General features: G+C 38.9%; 1 protein-coding gene across 1 annotated transcript in view; it reads right to left on the reverse strand.

Annotated features, from left to right (window-relative positions):
• Positions 1-1294: 1294 nt before the first annotated feature.
• PTCH1 (patched 1) overlaps positions 1295-16596 on the reverse strand; it is a 68335-nt gene continuing 53033 nt past the window's right edge. The window contains exons 18-24 of the mRNA XM_063422416.1: positions 15938-16218; positions 14223-14360; positions 12130-12272; positions 9072-9171; positions 7502-7756; positions 5929-6439; positions 1295-4476 (exon numbers count right to left, since the gene is read on the reverse strand). Coding sequence (XP_063278486.1) covers positions 5930-6439; positions 7502-7756; positions 9072-9171; positions 12130-12272; positions 14223-14360; positions 15938-16218 — 1427 coding nt within the window. The 3' untranslated portion in view covers positions 1295-4476; position 5929. The remainder of the gene's footprint in view (positions 4477-5928; positions 6440-7501; positions 7757-9071; positions 9172-12129; positions 12273-14222; positions 14361-15937; positions 16219-16596) is intronic.

A 16596-nucleotide genomic window follows, 5' to 3' on the forward strand; every position in this document is an offset into this window, starting at 1 on the left:
CAAAAATCAGATCAAATTCTTACCTGGGGTTAATCAGACTGACAGCAAAATGATAAGAAACCTACACATGACAAGTAATATCATGTAGATAGCTATTGTTGATGCAAAACAGAGTGTTTAAAAAAAAATTCCTATGTTCTGATGGGCAGAATGTATTGATTTATTTACATGGTTTCCAGTTGTGTGAATGGAGCTGCTGGGACCCATCGATGGCTGGGACATAAAAGATGAAGTCAGTGAGTTGAGCTAAAGCAAGCCCTAAGTGAGCACTATTCTCATGGGCTGTATGCACAAAAGCCAAATCTGCAACCTGACTCAGGCTGGCTAATCCTGAAGGTGTGAGGGAGAGTATTTGAGTAGCAAAAACATATGTGTAGAAGTTTTGATGTTCAAATCTTTTAACTCTGTTTTTCTCTTTTGTAGTTAAACTTCAAGAAAATTTAAAATAGAAAATTGTATTTGTATTTCCTCTGTCCATGGAAAGTAAAGGCTGAATTATAAATTATGTCAAAGTGTGTTTGGGCTTTTTCTCTATGAGAAGTTTAGAAGACTTATGTAAAAAAGTCATCTAAGGGTTATACGATAAAGGAGAGAACTGCTGGCTCTGTGGCACTTTGAAGGATGCTTGGCAGAGTATCTGCACAGGAAAAACTACACTGTAATTTACAGTGCAAATAACTTCAGACAGATGTTGCTACTTACACTGACCTCTGCTGCCCACTGTGGCTTCTCCTTTCTGCCAAGTGGGGCTTGTGCACTCTGGCTGGCAAGCAGTAGCATGCTTCCTGGAGGGAATTTTGTCAAGAAGCCCTCCCTTCTCATGGAGGGCTGTAGTTTTCAGAACTTGGAACACATTCACTTTTTCTTCCACAAAGTGGAAACACCAGACTGATTCTGTTATCCAATTTAGGGAGCAACCACAGAGATGGGAAAAAACACAGACTTTCCTCCCACACCTAAGAAGAAATAACCTTTATATAAAGTGCTTTAGCCAACAGTTTGAAGTCTACACAAATTGTTTCATTCAGAGTGATAATGACACGTACAACCCAGTCCTAAACCTATCCCCCAACCTGCAAGAAATCAACAGACAAGGACCAGCATGCTGCACTTTAGACAGGGTAACAAATGGCTCCTGCTCCAAAATGGGCAAAACTGAATATCCCATACATCCCAAATACTGAAAGATCTCAGATTCATGCTCCCAATCAGAATGATTGCATGGTTGCACCTGAAGAGATAACCAGCAGTAAATAAAAAAGCATTCTATAAACAACCAAATCTATTACCAGTAAGTTATAATATTTTTTTATTCATGTTAGAATTTCTATCAGTGTTTGAACATTAATATTTAGAGAGTTTGTACAATTTCCATTCAAAGCTTAAAATGAGAACCACACTAGATCACAAATGGTAGCTAAAACACAGTTCAGAATTGTATGAATATTCACACTCTCTTTCTCTCTTAACACTGTTAAACACTTTCTTTTCTCCAGGGGGTTTACAAGGAAAAGTGTGCACTGTAATTGTATCTCAGCAGTGTTCCAAAACATAATGGTATCATCATTACATATAAACTCTTTAAAAATATACTTCTGTCAAAAGACTTGATGACTACTATGTACACTACAAAAATAAATTTTCATATAAATAAATTATATGGCATAATTTTATCTTTGTAACTGAAATGACACAAACCCACTCCTACCAAACAGGCAGGCAATGAGACCCAGTTTGAATATTTTTTTTCCTTTTAACTCCTTACACTAAAAGCTACAACAAGTCCATGATGTAAATGTTATATACTCTTTCCTATTTAACATTAGTAAGCACTCTATACAAATAAAAATCCATTAAACAGTAAAAACATAACTGTAATAGTGTTTCCAATAGAAATAAAATCCCTGCATTTTGTTTGTTATAAACTGGCATGACAAATACTGTAAGAAAAACATTCTTATGGTACAAAAATATAAATATCACCCATGATTAAAAAAGTTAAGAAACAAAATCAAAACAAAATAAATGTTGCCAGCCACTGAGTTCTCCCCTTGCCAATGTGACTATCGAAGAAGAAGGTCTACATTGTGCACGAAGCAGCAGACAGCTCACCCACACACAAGCACGCAGGAAAACTTGGGCAGGGGCAGGTGGGAGACTCTGCAGCTTGCCCTGGGCCTCTTCCATCCCCAGGAAGAGCAGGAAGCAAGGCAGCCTGCGGCACAAAGTGGTGCCAACGGGAGCCCTGCCAACCTCGGACACGCACAAGCTTGGTGGTTGAAGGCAGCTTCCAATTCGTATCATACAGTTTTGTTGCAGAGTTTGTATGATCTGAGGTCACTATGCTGCTAGTGCTAAATTGGGGCCCCATATCTTTTTGTCATCAAGAGTTTTCGTGTTAGACAGTGAACTGGACCAGTAGGCAGTTGCGACACTAGCCCTTGGTGTGCACTGAAACAGTAGCTTATGTATCATGGGAATGACACCAGGCTCTCGCCACCTGCTCTTCAAGCGTTCACATTGGAGATCTGTAAACAAGTGCCTCATATCAAAGTGTTTTCAAGTGAGCAAAAAAGGCATGGAAATTTGTGCATTCGAATTATCCCCATTCGTTTTGCTGGCAAGGTCTGTGGGCAAAGATAGACTCCCTGAAGCCACTGGAGAAAAACACTTTCCCATCAAAGAATTGGCCACTGCTGTTCAGGTATATATAAAGAAAAGCCCCACCACTGCTGTGATTAGAAACTGAATATTGGTTGCGTTTGACTCTGAATACAAAATTGAACATCTACCTGCTCTAAAAAACAGCTTGGTGAAGGGCAGAAAAATATGAAAAAAGAAGACAGAGATAATGAAAACTTGTGTTGCATGATTTTAAATTAAGGTTATTTGTTCCTAGGGTTTGTTTCCAACTGGAACACAGACTGTAGTGTTTTTCCAGACCCTTCACCTGCAGCAATCCCCTTTTAGATTAAAAATAATAGTACAAAAAGCTAAATTAGTTTCGCAAAGAGATCCCAGTTTAGCTGTTATAATTAAAAGTGCCAATGCAGCATGGGAAAACACAAACAATAGAGAAAAGAACTACTCAGGCCTTACATGTCATTACCGTCCTGGCCCACCAGAAAGCCATTTATATTTAAAGTGAATATACCTTTTCTTTTAGTCCTTCCATTTGATTTTTATCACTTACTATTAACTCCTTCCTGTCATGAAAATAAGGTGACCAAAGATACTTTCAATGCGGTAATGACTCCACTAGGCTGTGGCTCACCATCAAACAATTCATTATCCAGCTTCTAATGACTTTCACAATTAACAGTATCAAAATAAGGCAGATGCTCATTGTATTTCTATAACCACCAGCACCTCTCAATATCCAGCACCTTTGGAAATGAAAAAATAATGGTTATAGTGCTTGCACTTACCTGGCACATTTTGTGAGGGGGAAAAAAAAATCAAAGCACTATATGAACAGTAATTAAGCCTCACAACATTCCTGGGAGGTAGGTAAGTGTAATTATAACCATTTTACAGAATTAGAAACTGAGGCATGGGGCAGTTAACTGACTTGACCAAAGTCATGTGAACCAAGTCATTAAGGGTTTGGGAACAGAAACGTAATTCCAAACCTCAACTCCCTGTCTTCTCTAGTATTTTAGTTGGGCCTTTGATGATGGCAGTCTATAGTTGTATATATTGGTAAACAACAACAGAGTTTTCACTAGTGCCTACTACAGGGAAAGCCAGACTCACATCAGCATCAGTGGGTTTGTAAGCCCACCAAGTGTTAACATACAGTAAAACATAAACTACAGTACATCAGGAACATACACACAGAAGCATGCATATTTCCAGATGCACACTTGGACACGTACAGCAAAACAAAACCTGCACATAGCTAAGTCTATTTAAGCCTCCCAGATTAACTTGCTTTTCTTCATATTTGCTTATTTTAAAAATTACCACGCATAGCGTGTTTGAAAGTTAACAGTAACATTTCATACTACCACAGGGTTGTGATACGCAAATTTAAAATATTTTAAACAGACATGTACCTTTAAAAAATCCTATTACATAAGCAATATTTGCATAGAATTATACAAGTAAATTATAAAATATTTAAGCAGCAGCAACTTATGCTGAAATTTAGAACTAGATTAAGCTTAGTTGTGGCACAGATATCAATGTACAAGAAGTACAAAGAGCACACAATATTGTCCCCATTCTATTGCCCAAAGGCAAATTACTCCAGATTATACTACTTTACATCATTCTTTTGTATATTACATATGTGTACATCTTTTAAATACTTAAAAGAAATATTTAACAAAATAATACAATAGGTTACAGTAACAGTGAACTGTTTTTCTGATGCAGCATGTCCTTTTCTACAACTTCACGCCATTCTTCTCTTCAAGCAGTTCTGGAATACAGTTTTCCATCTTTGGCCTCTTCTTTGCTTCAGCTATTACCCTGTACAAATAAGGAGAGGAGAAAAAGCAAACATTCACTAAATTAAAAACAAACAAACAAACAAATCAAACTAAGCCAACTAATTTCATTATTCTTGTGGTTAGAGTTAGCAGTCAGGAAATTCTGGCTCTGCTTTCATCTCAGTCATTAATTTCCTGGTGAAGAAATACTGATCCTGAATTAAAAAATGTAGATGCTTTAATTTCTAAGTTCCCAATTTTAGATACCTGTGACAAATTCAGTCAAAACCAATGAACAGTTGAAGGAGAAGTATGTGGCATTGAATACTGAGCTTATTTAAGCATCTCATATTACCATGCACTTCAGCTTGAAAAAGCTAAGCCCTAGTATTTCTTTTATCTGTGGATACTGTTATTAGTCATATTGCTAGACTGCAAAGCTGAAAGGATTCATGTCTATTTATGCTTTGGGATGTTTGGAGAGACATTTCATAATTCAGGAACTGGTTTAATTTTGAATGGTCATAAAAATTTCCATCAAAACTCTGTGTGTGTGCATACACATGCATGCATGCATATGTGCAAAATATTCTAGAACCAAATAAAATTACTTGCTCTGCTCAAACTGGTGTATGTCACTGAAAAGCTCAGATAAGCAAAGAGAAAAAAAACCAGGAATCCACGGACAAGTAACTAATCTAACACCTCCCCTGCAAGAGAAGAACATTGTAAAAATAGTGAGAAATAGTTTTTCAGGTAAGAGCCCCTGGAGTTTTCAGTGTAAAAACTCAGTGGGCAGCTCTATCCTGTGCAAACCTGCAATCACCAGTGCAGCTGCCTCTGGCAAGGCAGAGATGGGCTCAGACCACTCCGGTGTACAAGGTCACTGAAGGCCCCCACAAAGAGCAGGGGACACTGCTGAGCAGCAGTGCACTGGGCTTGGTAGGACTTCTCACTTGGCTCATCTTCCAGAGGGATTCTGTCCTCATTATGGACTTCAAATGCTTTTACGAACTATTTTATTCAAGTGATGACAACTCCTGAAGTAGCTAGCAATTTTACACTCCCCTAGGCAATGTCATTTTATATAACGTTTTGAAGCATGCCTGATTCAGGGATCAGAAGACGGGACTTAGGCAATGGTAAATGCAGTCACACAGCTCTGAAGATGCTATCCAGCATCTCTGCTTTATTATCCTCACCTGGTAAACTGGGATCGTATGATGTACTTATGCATTTTGCAAGGCTCTTTGAAGTAGTTCATATCTGAATGTACTGTGACTTCCCAGCACTGGAGAGCACTACCTTAGTGTGCTCATGTCCAGAGCAACATGTACTATATTCATAGTTAGCAGATTTAAGGTGATCAGTGACCTGTAAGTAGTGCTATCTATGAAAAGGTACCTCTGAGAAACTTCATTATTCCTCTTCCTTTTAATCACGCCATTGCCTGACACAACCCAAAGCTTGCAGTTGCACGGGATAGACCTACCTTATTGTGAGCTGTTGCCAGGTGTCCTTTCCTCACATTCAACATCTTGCAGTTCTATAACCTCTACTTTAGAATTTCTTCTTTCACATCGCACATTAAAAGGCACGTGGGGGTCCTCGAACGGCGCGTGGCCAGCTTCGTGGTGTCCCTCGTAGGGTGGGAAGCTCGCTCCCCGAGAGCTGTGGCTGTGCAGGGCAGGGTGGACAGCAACAGTGACTGAGGCAGAGGCAGTCACGGTAGTGATGGGCTGGCAGTAGGCTGCTCCTGCGGCCCCGAACGCCGGGCTCCTCACGCTGTGGGAGTGAGCCTTGTGTCCCAGGCGATCCCGGCTGCTGGGTCCCGAGTGCCCTTCAGTAGACATTTCAAAAGCGTCCCTGCGAGGGCGGTAGGGAGGTGGTCGTGGCCCTTCCCTCGCTTCCCTTTTGGGCTGTCTGCCCGGCTGCTGCGTGCTGGGCTCGGGATTCGACTGCAGCCTAGGACTTGGCTGATGCCTTGCTTCCGGCTGAACCACCTGAGAGAGACACACACAGTTACGTCTCTGACAAAGCGGAGCAAAAAAATACTGCATTTCCCTATACTTTATGCTGAGAATAATTATAATAATGCTCTGACTATACAAAGGGAATGTTGTGGAATCTGATAATTGATTTTTCCATGGTTTTTGTCTGAAGTTATTAAAACCTGAAAAGCATATCTTCACAAAAACGCAGGATGACAGCTGAAAACATTATTGTAAGCTTCCTACATGCTGGTCCATCTTTTCAAAGGGATGGGTGACAAGCAGTTGATTTTAACTCAACAAGCAGAATTGCAGGCATTTGGAAAAGGCTATTCCATGCAGGGAACATACACAGGATGTTAGTAGGGTAGTTTGTATAGACTGTAGGAATCTGTTTTCTGATTTCCATAAAGAGCGTGAAGCACAGCAGCTACATCAGTCAATAAACCGTGACCAACTTCAAATGTGGCTGTGCTTGTACCTATTTCTAGGCCTCTGCTGAACAAAACCAGATCCGCATTGCAGCTCAGCATGCAACATCAGCAGGGGTAGGAGACAGAGCTTTTTCACTTTCCTTTGAAACCGCAATTATGCCAACCCAATAGCAAGATGCAACAAGGCCCAAGAATTGGTAGAGCACTTATACTACATTCTCCTGGCTCTAATCTTTCTCCCCAAAATGTGCTGTCACAGAGACGTTTATGATAGCGATCCACAAGGAGCTGTGTGAAAGAGGTTGGGAACTTGTATCGTCTCCTCCTTCTCCCTCTGAAAACAGTAATCAAACAGACTGAGAGCTCTCTCTTGTGGCTGGTGCCAGTGGAATGTTATAGCAGTTACCCATGCCAAAGTCCCTTCTTTTGTACCACCACTTTACCCCCAACTCAATTCTAAAGGAGAGAATGAGGAAAACCTTCACTCCCTGCTAACATGTTTTGGCACAAAGACACAAAAGCGTATCAGTCTGAAAGAGTTTTCCATGAAAATAAATAATTTTTTTTAAAAACCCAAAAAACAAAACACACCAAAAAACTTCTTCTTGCCCTCCTACTAGTCCACATGAAAGCTACTTACGGTGGATCTTGCAAAGAGAGGATTCTCAGTCGCTTCCACTATTACTTGATGGACTGGTGCCCCAGGGCCTCGCGTGGCCTCGTACTGATGCAGCTCTTCACTGATGCCAGACACGGTGGTTTGAGAGCTGTACTCAGAATCAGAGGAATCCGAGGCATTGTTTGTGTGTACAGGTGGCAGTGCAAACCTCACGGTACCGGGGGGTGGCTCGGGAGAAGGTGTGGGCAATCTGTCCTGTCCATTGGCTGGAGAAACCTGATGGCAGCAGTGCTTTCAGTTACATTCAGCTAGGTTTACCCTTTCAATCACAGTGACACAAACAATGGTCTGCCAAGTACACCCTGCCATTCCATAACAACCTTAGCAGCAGCTTTCTGATGAACATAGGTAGTGAAAAAAATTAATCGAAGTGTACAACACATAACCTCTATCTGCTGAAATATGTGTGAACAGGACTACACAGATTCTTCTGGTTATCATTGTCTCAGGAAGAGCACATATGTGTGTATGTGCATGCACTTGAACTTGTAAATATAAAAATAAAAATAGTATGTGGGTACCCACTCCTTTCAGCAAACTTCAGCGGTGATTTCATAAGTGGGTTGGGACAGTATTACCTGGTGTCTGTTTGCAAAGAGAGATGGATACACACATCACAGCAATATATAACACACACATAGTCATTGTTTGAGTAAGAGACAGGTCATGCATACTGTCAGGAATTAAGAGATGACACACTGTTGTCAAAACTGTTTTACTAATATTAAAAGAACCCAAACAGTTCTGAAATATACCAGTGCTGTGTACATACCTTGTGTTTTATTCTTGTGCACACACACATATATATATATGCATGTGAAACATAGCACACTGATTCTACTGACAGAGGATAAAGATAACTCCATGTAGCACAGTAATGGTATTAACTACAGAGAAGGTAATAAATGATAAACCACCAAATCCAAAGTTGGTGTCTGTGAATCCTGGCAGCTGGACTTGGACTTTGTACTGTAAAGTCATCAAGGTCTAAGTGAAGCCTTCCCCACATCAAAAATGCTGCTTGAGGCAGGAGAGTGCCGCAGGGAGAGGTGACTGGACAGTGGGGACTTTCTGGCAGACCAACCACGGTTATCAAGGTGTGGTCTGTGGACCACCACTGTGTGTGTTGGTCCACACAGGCCTTCCTGGTGGTCTGCTCAGCTAAACACTTTGATGAATGCAACAGAGCCAGTGAGGTAGGCAAGGAGAAGGTATGTGTATAAAACAAACTATTCTTTGCAAAATATTGAGGGAAATCCTTGTTTTACAAACTTCTTTGCATATAAGTAACACTACCAGGTTTGCTTATTGCAACCTCTAAAAGAAGACTTACTAAACAACCTTTAAAAATAGAGTAATATCAACTACGTAATGAACAACACTTTTAATAAAAATTTATAGAAAAGCCTGAGAGCAAGAAACTTAATCCAAGAAATTTTTAAAAAATACTTTGTAAAAATGGGGGGTGATTGAGGGCGATAGCAGTACAAACATAGTATTATTTCTTCTGTTTACTATTAATTTTACTGACCTCAGGGTATGGTCCAAAGAATGAGAGAAGAACAGGAAGCAGCACCAATCCATTGAGAACTCCCAGAATGGTTAGGATTGCCAAAACAGCAAAGAAATACCTGAAGTACAGTTTAAATGGTTTGGGGGAGAGAATAACCACTGTTAGAAACATGGGATTACAAATTACTCCTACATATGTTAAAATAATAAAGATACTAAAATAACTCTAACATATTACTAACACCAAAGGAAACAATTATATCACTTTCCATATAAGATATAGGGATTTTTACCTTTTGAATTAGAGAAGCTACATCCCCCAAAGTGTTAGTTGAGAAAGGAAAGAAAAAAATTACATTTGTTAATTTCCCAGAATCTGAAAGCATGTAATGTTATTTATGAATGTGTTACACAAACACAAAAATATGGAATGTGCAGGGAATGGCTGAATGGACTGAAAGCACAAATACAATGAAAAGGGGCCCCCATTAGTGAAAACCCAGCAGAAGCAAACAAATGAAGTGAAGGGTGTAGAATTTAAACAATTTAGTGTAGAAGGAAAAGAAGCCCTCTTCTCCCAGCAGCTAATCCACTGTGAAATGCTTCTGCAACTTACAGCACAATGTCTAATTAAATCTACAGTATATCAGGTAAGGGTTTTCCTTGCCGTTCATTAATCAAACTTAACGCCTAGAATTCTGTGAGTTCCAGTTTTACCAAATAGCTTGAATTGCAACTCTTTTACAACACAGGAACCCGCTTTCTGCAAAGAAAATGCCCATTCTATAGTAAGCTTCATCATTGTACTGAGTAAGAGCGCTCCACAATGGCAGAGCTGCATTGCAGGCTAATCTTTTGTTGAACAATTTAGCATCTCTGAATACTCTTGTTTTGCGTCAGCCAATTCAAACATAAAGGCTGAAATACTATGGAAGAAGAGAAAAGTGCACAAGTAGTTGTCCTTTCCCACCACTGAGGGCTAAGGTCTGGGATCCTTCATGAATACCAAGGTAAACCTGTCAGAAAAAGGAAAGTCTTGCTAGTTGGTATTCGCACAGCTGGGGCTCAGACTAAACTTAAGGCTGCATTGTAACTAATGATTTCAAGGACTCAGTCTTGGTAAATTCCTTGAGGAGAAGGCAAAGGAGAAGAACAGAGGGCAAGTTTGCTGCTAATGGGTCTGCTGATTACATTGTCTAGCTGGCAACAAACTTTACTGCCTCCCTGCTTCCACATCTGATCAAATATATCAGACTCCTGTAAAACTATAAATATCCTGCTATTGTAAACATTTGGGAATTTCTGATCTGCATTAACAAAAATCAGCAAGCCAATCTACTCTACTAACATAAACCACCAGAACTTTAAACTGGGACACAGATCAACAACAGGCATTAAAAACATTTGCATCTCATCCATCTAATGTTAGAATAAACAGGAGGATTATAGCTTTGACCAGTTGGTGTATACAGTGTCTGGTAATTTACTTAATCTTCCACACTGCTGGACTAATCTGTCGCTTTCCGGAAGTTTAGGAACTTCTTCACCCACTCTAACAATGCTCAGGCTCCCCTAAGTTTATTTTATTATATTTTTTAAACACAGCAAACTGAAGTGAGATTGTGCTATAAAATCAGAAACTGATGGCCAAAAAAAGTAAAATAACATAAGTTGAAAAGTTGAAAGGCTCATTTTATAAACTGAGAGCACATCCAATCCAAATTTGGTGTGAAGGGCTGCTGCAATCTTCCATTTGCTATGACACAAAAATGTGAGCCAAAATCTCATCTGTTAAGCAGGAAACTAGCACACCAAAAATGTACCTCTGTAAATTTAGGTTAAATCGACCAGTAACCTGTATGTCAAAAAGTTACAACCCTTAAAAAACCAGGTCCTAAAATAATAACTCTATTTCTTCAATATCAATACAATAAAGTAAAAAAGTAGTGATTTAGGGGGGAAAAAAAATGTATTTCAGGATGTGGAGTTCCTGTATAGTAATAATCTTCATGAAGGTTTCTTGAGATCTAACTGCAAACTGCCTGCTTTCTTCAAATATCTTTCATACATAAACAAAAAGCCTGATGAGATTTAGCAGTCACCTTCTCAGTCCCGGCCCCTGACATTCTGTTGTTCTTGTTGTCAAATGGATGTCAGTTAAGTCTAATCATCTATCCAGCTTATGTCTACCTAAGAAGTTAAGCCATCTTTCAGAGCATTTTTTTATTTGGCCCAGTTCAACCTCAGTTCCATTTTAGGACTTGGATTATTTTTTGTGTGTGTGCTGTAGTTTACCACAAAGAGCCTGTGTTACTTCTAAGATTAGCCACTTTGCAGAGCTCCGCAGGTTGTTTGGAATAGAAGAGGATCTGTTTCATTGCACTTCTCAAATTCCCCTCAAGAAAAGACTTGCTTTCCTCTATACTTGAGGAACTCACATTCTTAATTATATTCACAAGAAACAGCCTGCTTTTAGTTCTAAACAGAAGGCCCTTTAGGCTTTGCTGTACAAAATTTTAGTATGAAGTTCTGTGTTCATATTTATGGTTCCCCAGCTCCCAAGTGGGGCTTTCTCCCCCCTCCACATCCCTCCACCCCTTTTCCTCATTATGTAAAACCCACATAAGGATAAAAGGGAAGGCCCTGAGAGAGTCACTCGCAGCATAGTTGAATGTTTGTAGGTTCACGTGTCCTTTGCATACAAATTCTTGTGCATACAAGGAGTCTGGAGGACCTCAAGGCTAAAGGTCAGATGCAGCTAATACTGGACAATGCAAAATGCTTTGAACTAATTCAAACCAAGAATTAGCAAACTCTCTAAAGAGCGACATTTTTGTGTTCCTTCATGCTAAGTGTCAGATTTTCCTGGAACAGATTTTAATGTCAGCAATGGAAACACTACCATGTCTAGCAAGTAACAAGGAGTTAATAAAACAGAGGGAAAGCAGGACCATGATGTAAGCATACTTGACACACCATGCATAGTAATAAAATGACAGATTCACTGAAGTGAATAAAAATTAAAAGCACACTTATTTTTATTTTTGAAAGAAAGTCAAAACACAGAAATGCTTTACCTGACAATAAAATCAAACTCTGATCCTGCAAGCATTAACACCCCAAGCAGAGTGGACACAGCCCCATCCAGCACCGGTGCAAACATGTGTTCCAACGCAAGGACAGCCCTATGGTTCCTGTCTCCTATGGCAGTTAAAAACGCCTGTAAAACAAAAAAGTCCATTTGCTTAGACAGATGTATGCAAATCTCCAAACAGCCTCTCTCCTAGCATACACAGTTTTCCATCAGTTAATTACTCCAAACTACAGTTTATCAAAATTATCTCTGTAGCTGGCTAAGCCTTGAGAGAAGGCCTGATCCTGCAGTTATATCACATAGCGGCTGCTGGAGTCACACAACCAGAGTAAGCACTGTGACAGAGTCAGACCATCATAATTCTGGAATCAATGCCTACTTGCAACAGTTGTCTTTTGTCTCTGGATTTGCCTATTTCCACCTGAAAAGAATTCATGTAATGGTGAAAGCACTTCAGGTGTGAAAATTGCAGGACTACTCCTCCCATTCTTGTGGGTTCATGGCGTCCATGACTTTTTTACATTTTCATTTCACTCAAAAAAAAGTTTTTGAATCTTTTAGTATGTCAAAGCTAGCAGTTCTATACATACAAAATTACCCTAGGAATCCATGTGCTGAACATGGTAGTGCCTGATCAGCAATATCACCAGGGATCTGTCTCCATGCCTACAACTCCTTATGAATAAGCTCTATCAAGAACATGCAAATGCTGGTGTTTGTTATGAATTTGTCTACTCTGTGTGTGGTTTAAATCTCTATTAATGGTTTAAGAAAACAAGAACCTGACTGATCTCCTTACTGTGATTTGTAAGGGCTCTCTTTGGTTAATTCCCTACTGGCTATTAAGATATGTGCTGAAGCAGCTATCTTCCTCACAGTCCTGGAATTTAAGTCTCTCTTCTCTAGAATTAGAAAAAAAAAAAAAAAGGTCACAATTCCCAAGCAATAGCAGAAAACTGATCCACAAGTGAATTGTGAATCACTCTTTAAGTCAATTAAATTCTGCATTAAAAGTTCCAGCATGGCCTTTTTTGTTTATACAACACTGACTTGACTATTATATGTTCCAAAATTTTTATCTCCAGTGTCAATGTGAGAAAACCACTATTTTCAGTTTGCTTGGCATATTACCTTCAGGTACAGGTTACCCATAAAGTCTTGTAAATTAAATAAATTTCTACCTATCTAGAAACAACTGTTTTGTCCTTTTTTGTTTCATTTTTCCTGTTTTAAATCTTTAATATTATGAAGCTGTCATTTCTTTCTTCCTCTTCTACATCATTAGTTTCTAACACTTCCCAAACTATTCCAAGTCCTAACAAACTCATTTACCTCCAGAAGCCTCCATCTGTAGCAGTGGGGGAAAAAAGATGTCATGCTCCTCTTTAACCTTTTCCTACTTCCACTGTGGTTTTTCTCAAACTGATTATTTGATTCTTTTAATTTAGGGTGACTTCATGTGCCCTAATTTTGTACACCATCTAAACCACTAGATAAACAGTAGAAAAATATTTTCCTACAGACTGCATGTTTGTGCCCACTATTATTAGCCAATGGCTTCTGAAAAGAAGGTGCAGATTTCACAAACGGAACACTAATTCAAACATGTTCACACCTGAGAAGTCCAGAAATATCAAACGACACAATATCTGATTTTGAAAAACTCCTCTGAAGAATTATCTTTTGCAAGATAGAGAATCTAGATGCAAGAGGCAACAAAAAGCTGTGTAACACTGATGCAACAACAGCGAGGCTTCAGACAAGGATCATGAGAGTCTGGACTGAAGCAAGGTGATGTAAGATCTCTGTTTTCTCTATGGAATTGCATCAATCAGACAAAAAGGTATCACAGTTAATGTATGCTCTCCTGTCTCCTGGGAGACTGACTCAATAGTTACGAACTACCTCATCAAGATCAACTCTGTTCCATTGAGACAAACAGAAAGGTACACAAAACTGTGACTATTTTCCTTCTGAGAATCATGTCACTGACAAGAAACTGTAAGGATTTGTGATCTGAACATTGCCATAATTTTATTTTAAAATGTTTTTTAAATGCTTCTTGATTTTACGTACCAAAGCAACATGAACAGTGAATTCCACACCAATGCCAACAGAAGCAATCAGGATAACTACAGGCACTGCACTCAGCTTTATTCCAATTAGACCCATCATGCCAAACAGCTCCACAGTCATCAGAGCCAGCACCACCACCTAGATGATTTCAAACATCTGTTAGCATCTTCTTATACTCCATACAACAAGGAGAAAGACATTTCAAAATAACATGGTTATTATGTGCTGAAGCACATAATAACATAGGACATATTTCTCAAAGCCATCCTATATTCCCAAAGACAAGCTGCTTTTACTTGTTTCATTTTTCTCAATGGCAATGAATGGTGAATAGCCAGTCTAAATTACACTCTAAGAACCAGTTAACACACGAAGCACCAGCTTTGTATTGGTTACAATCCATCAGTGAGCTGAAAAACCATTTGTTCCTCCTTATCATGGATACTCCCAACAGGTACATTTTTGATTTTACCCATCTTTAAGACTTCCAGAAAAAGTATCTTTCAGAAAAAGTATCTTTCAACTACGTGTATTTGAGCTCTCTTTTATAGAAGTGCAAATATAAGTGAGGATAAAGTTAAGGATAAAGGATAAGTTTTGTCTAAAGCACAGAAGAAAGTGAATGCCATAATCAGCTGATGAGTCTCAGGTTACAGAGGGCCTCTGAGCTTTTAAGGTATTTGGGGGATTGACATGGACAAAATGAACAGTTAAATATAAGAGGAAGCTTTTATTTTTCTTTCATCTACCTTGTAAAAAAAACTGAGGAAAAGGGAGGGGAGGAAATGTGGAGAACCAGCTTTAAAAATAGCTAAAGCCAAGCAGGAAAAAAAAATTAGACACACTTAAAAAAGCAATGGTGGACTCTGAAAATAAATGCCTTTTCCAAAGGAAAAAAAGTATGCACTACAATAAATGATTTTATAAGCTAATGAATCAAGCATAATAACATAAATTGCTTGATAAGGTGCTATGAAAAATATTCTAGACTAAACATTTACCTTTTAACATACCTGTCATATAAATGTATATTGCAAAAACTAGTAACTGTTCTATGCTTTTCTACTTCTGGCATTTTATAAACCATATGATAGTTTATGGAATTTAAACATAGGAACATCATCATTCAATTTAACTTGAATGTTTACTGAGAGGCTTATGGTGCCTTTCAGAAAGCATGAAGGAGTATGGAAAGCATGGAGAGTTTTATACTCTTTCTCCTTGATAGCTCAGTTACAGGGTTTCCACAGTGCATACTGTAGAACATAAGCATTTCAGTTTTTTCCAGAAAGATTGCATTCAGAAATGGTTGGGAAAATTTACGGACAAGCTAGTCATTAGCAACTGCCTTGAGAAATAACTATGTGTGAGAAAAGAAGAGAAAGAATACAGAATTAGAAATTGTTTTAATAAAGCTCTTTATTTTCCCCTGTGTCTTTATTTTTTATGTTAGTGTGCTTTTGAGCAAGGGTAAAAGTTTATATACCTTTCTAAGAAACCTTTAAACCTGCAAAAAAAGGTGGCCAAAGATTAAGGTTATTAAGATTTGTACCTTCAGCATGAACCCTACCCCCTCAAGTTGAATAAATATATAATGAATGATGCAATATACATACTCCACCAGAGGCCCAGACATAAACAAAACCTTCCCGACTACAGCAAGAGCTATGCTGAAAGGAATTTGACTTCAACAAAGACCCTTATAATAAACTTACAATGATCCCAGCTGTCCAGGGGTTTAGGAGGAAGAGGGCACACACCAGAAACGTGCAAGCTAAAACCACACTAATGGATAAGAGGAGCCAGTGACGAAGTCCAATGTACTGCTCCCAGAACAGAAATGGGTAACCATTTGGGTAGCTGGAGATCCCCAGGCTGGTGTAGTTATTACAGATAGCTCTCACTTTCTCGATAGCCTCCACAAAGTCAGAAGTTTCTCGCAATCCATTGAGGTAGAAAGGAAACTGAGCATATTCTATGGGCTCGGCTGCTGGAACTAGGAAAACGATAGCAGTGTTAAAATGCGTTTTTGGGAAGGAGATGGTATACAGAGACCAGGGTTAGCACAATATCTTATTCTTCACAGGAAAATGCATAGAAGGTGGCAAATTTAAATTTTACTTGTTTGGAATGCATTATAGTTTTAAAACTCTCCAATAAATAGGAACTGGAAACAGTACTTGAGATTACTCTATTTTACCATGCAGTGTAAATGGATGAACACAGCCAACACCAGGTTCCCTAACAATTATATATAATTTAATGGTTATCTTTCAATTCGTGTATTTAATCCTGATCATTGGTATAGTGCTTTTTACTGAATAGCTGGTCAAAAATCCCTAAATGCAACATAAGAGTAGAAAATCACATAATT

The sequence above is a fragment of the Prinia subflava genome, chromosome Z (assembly GCF_021018805.1).
Source record: "Prinia subflava isolate CZ2003 ecotype Zambia chromosome Z, Cam_Psub_1.2, whole genome shotgun sequence".
Taxonomy (NCBI): domain Eukaryota; kingdom Metazoa; phylum Chordata; class Aves; order Passeriformes; family Cisticolidae; genus Prinia; species Prinia subflava.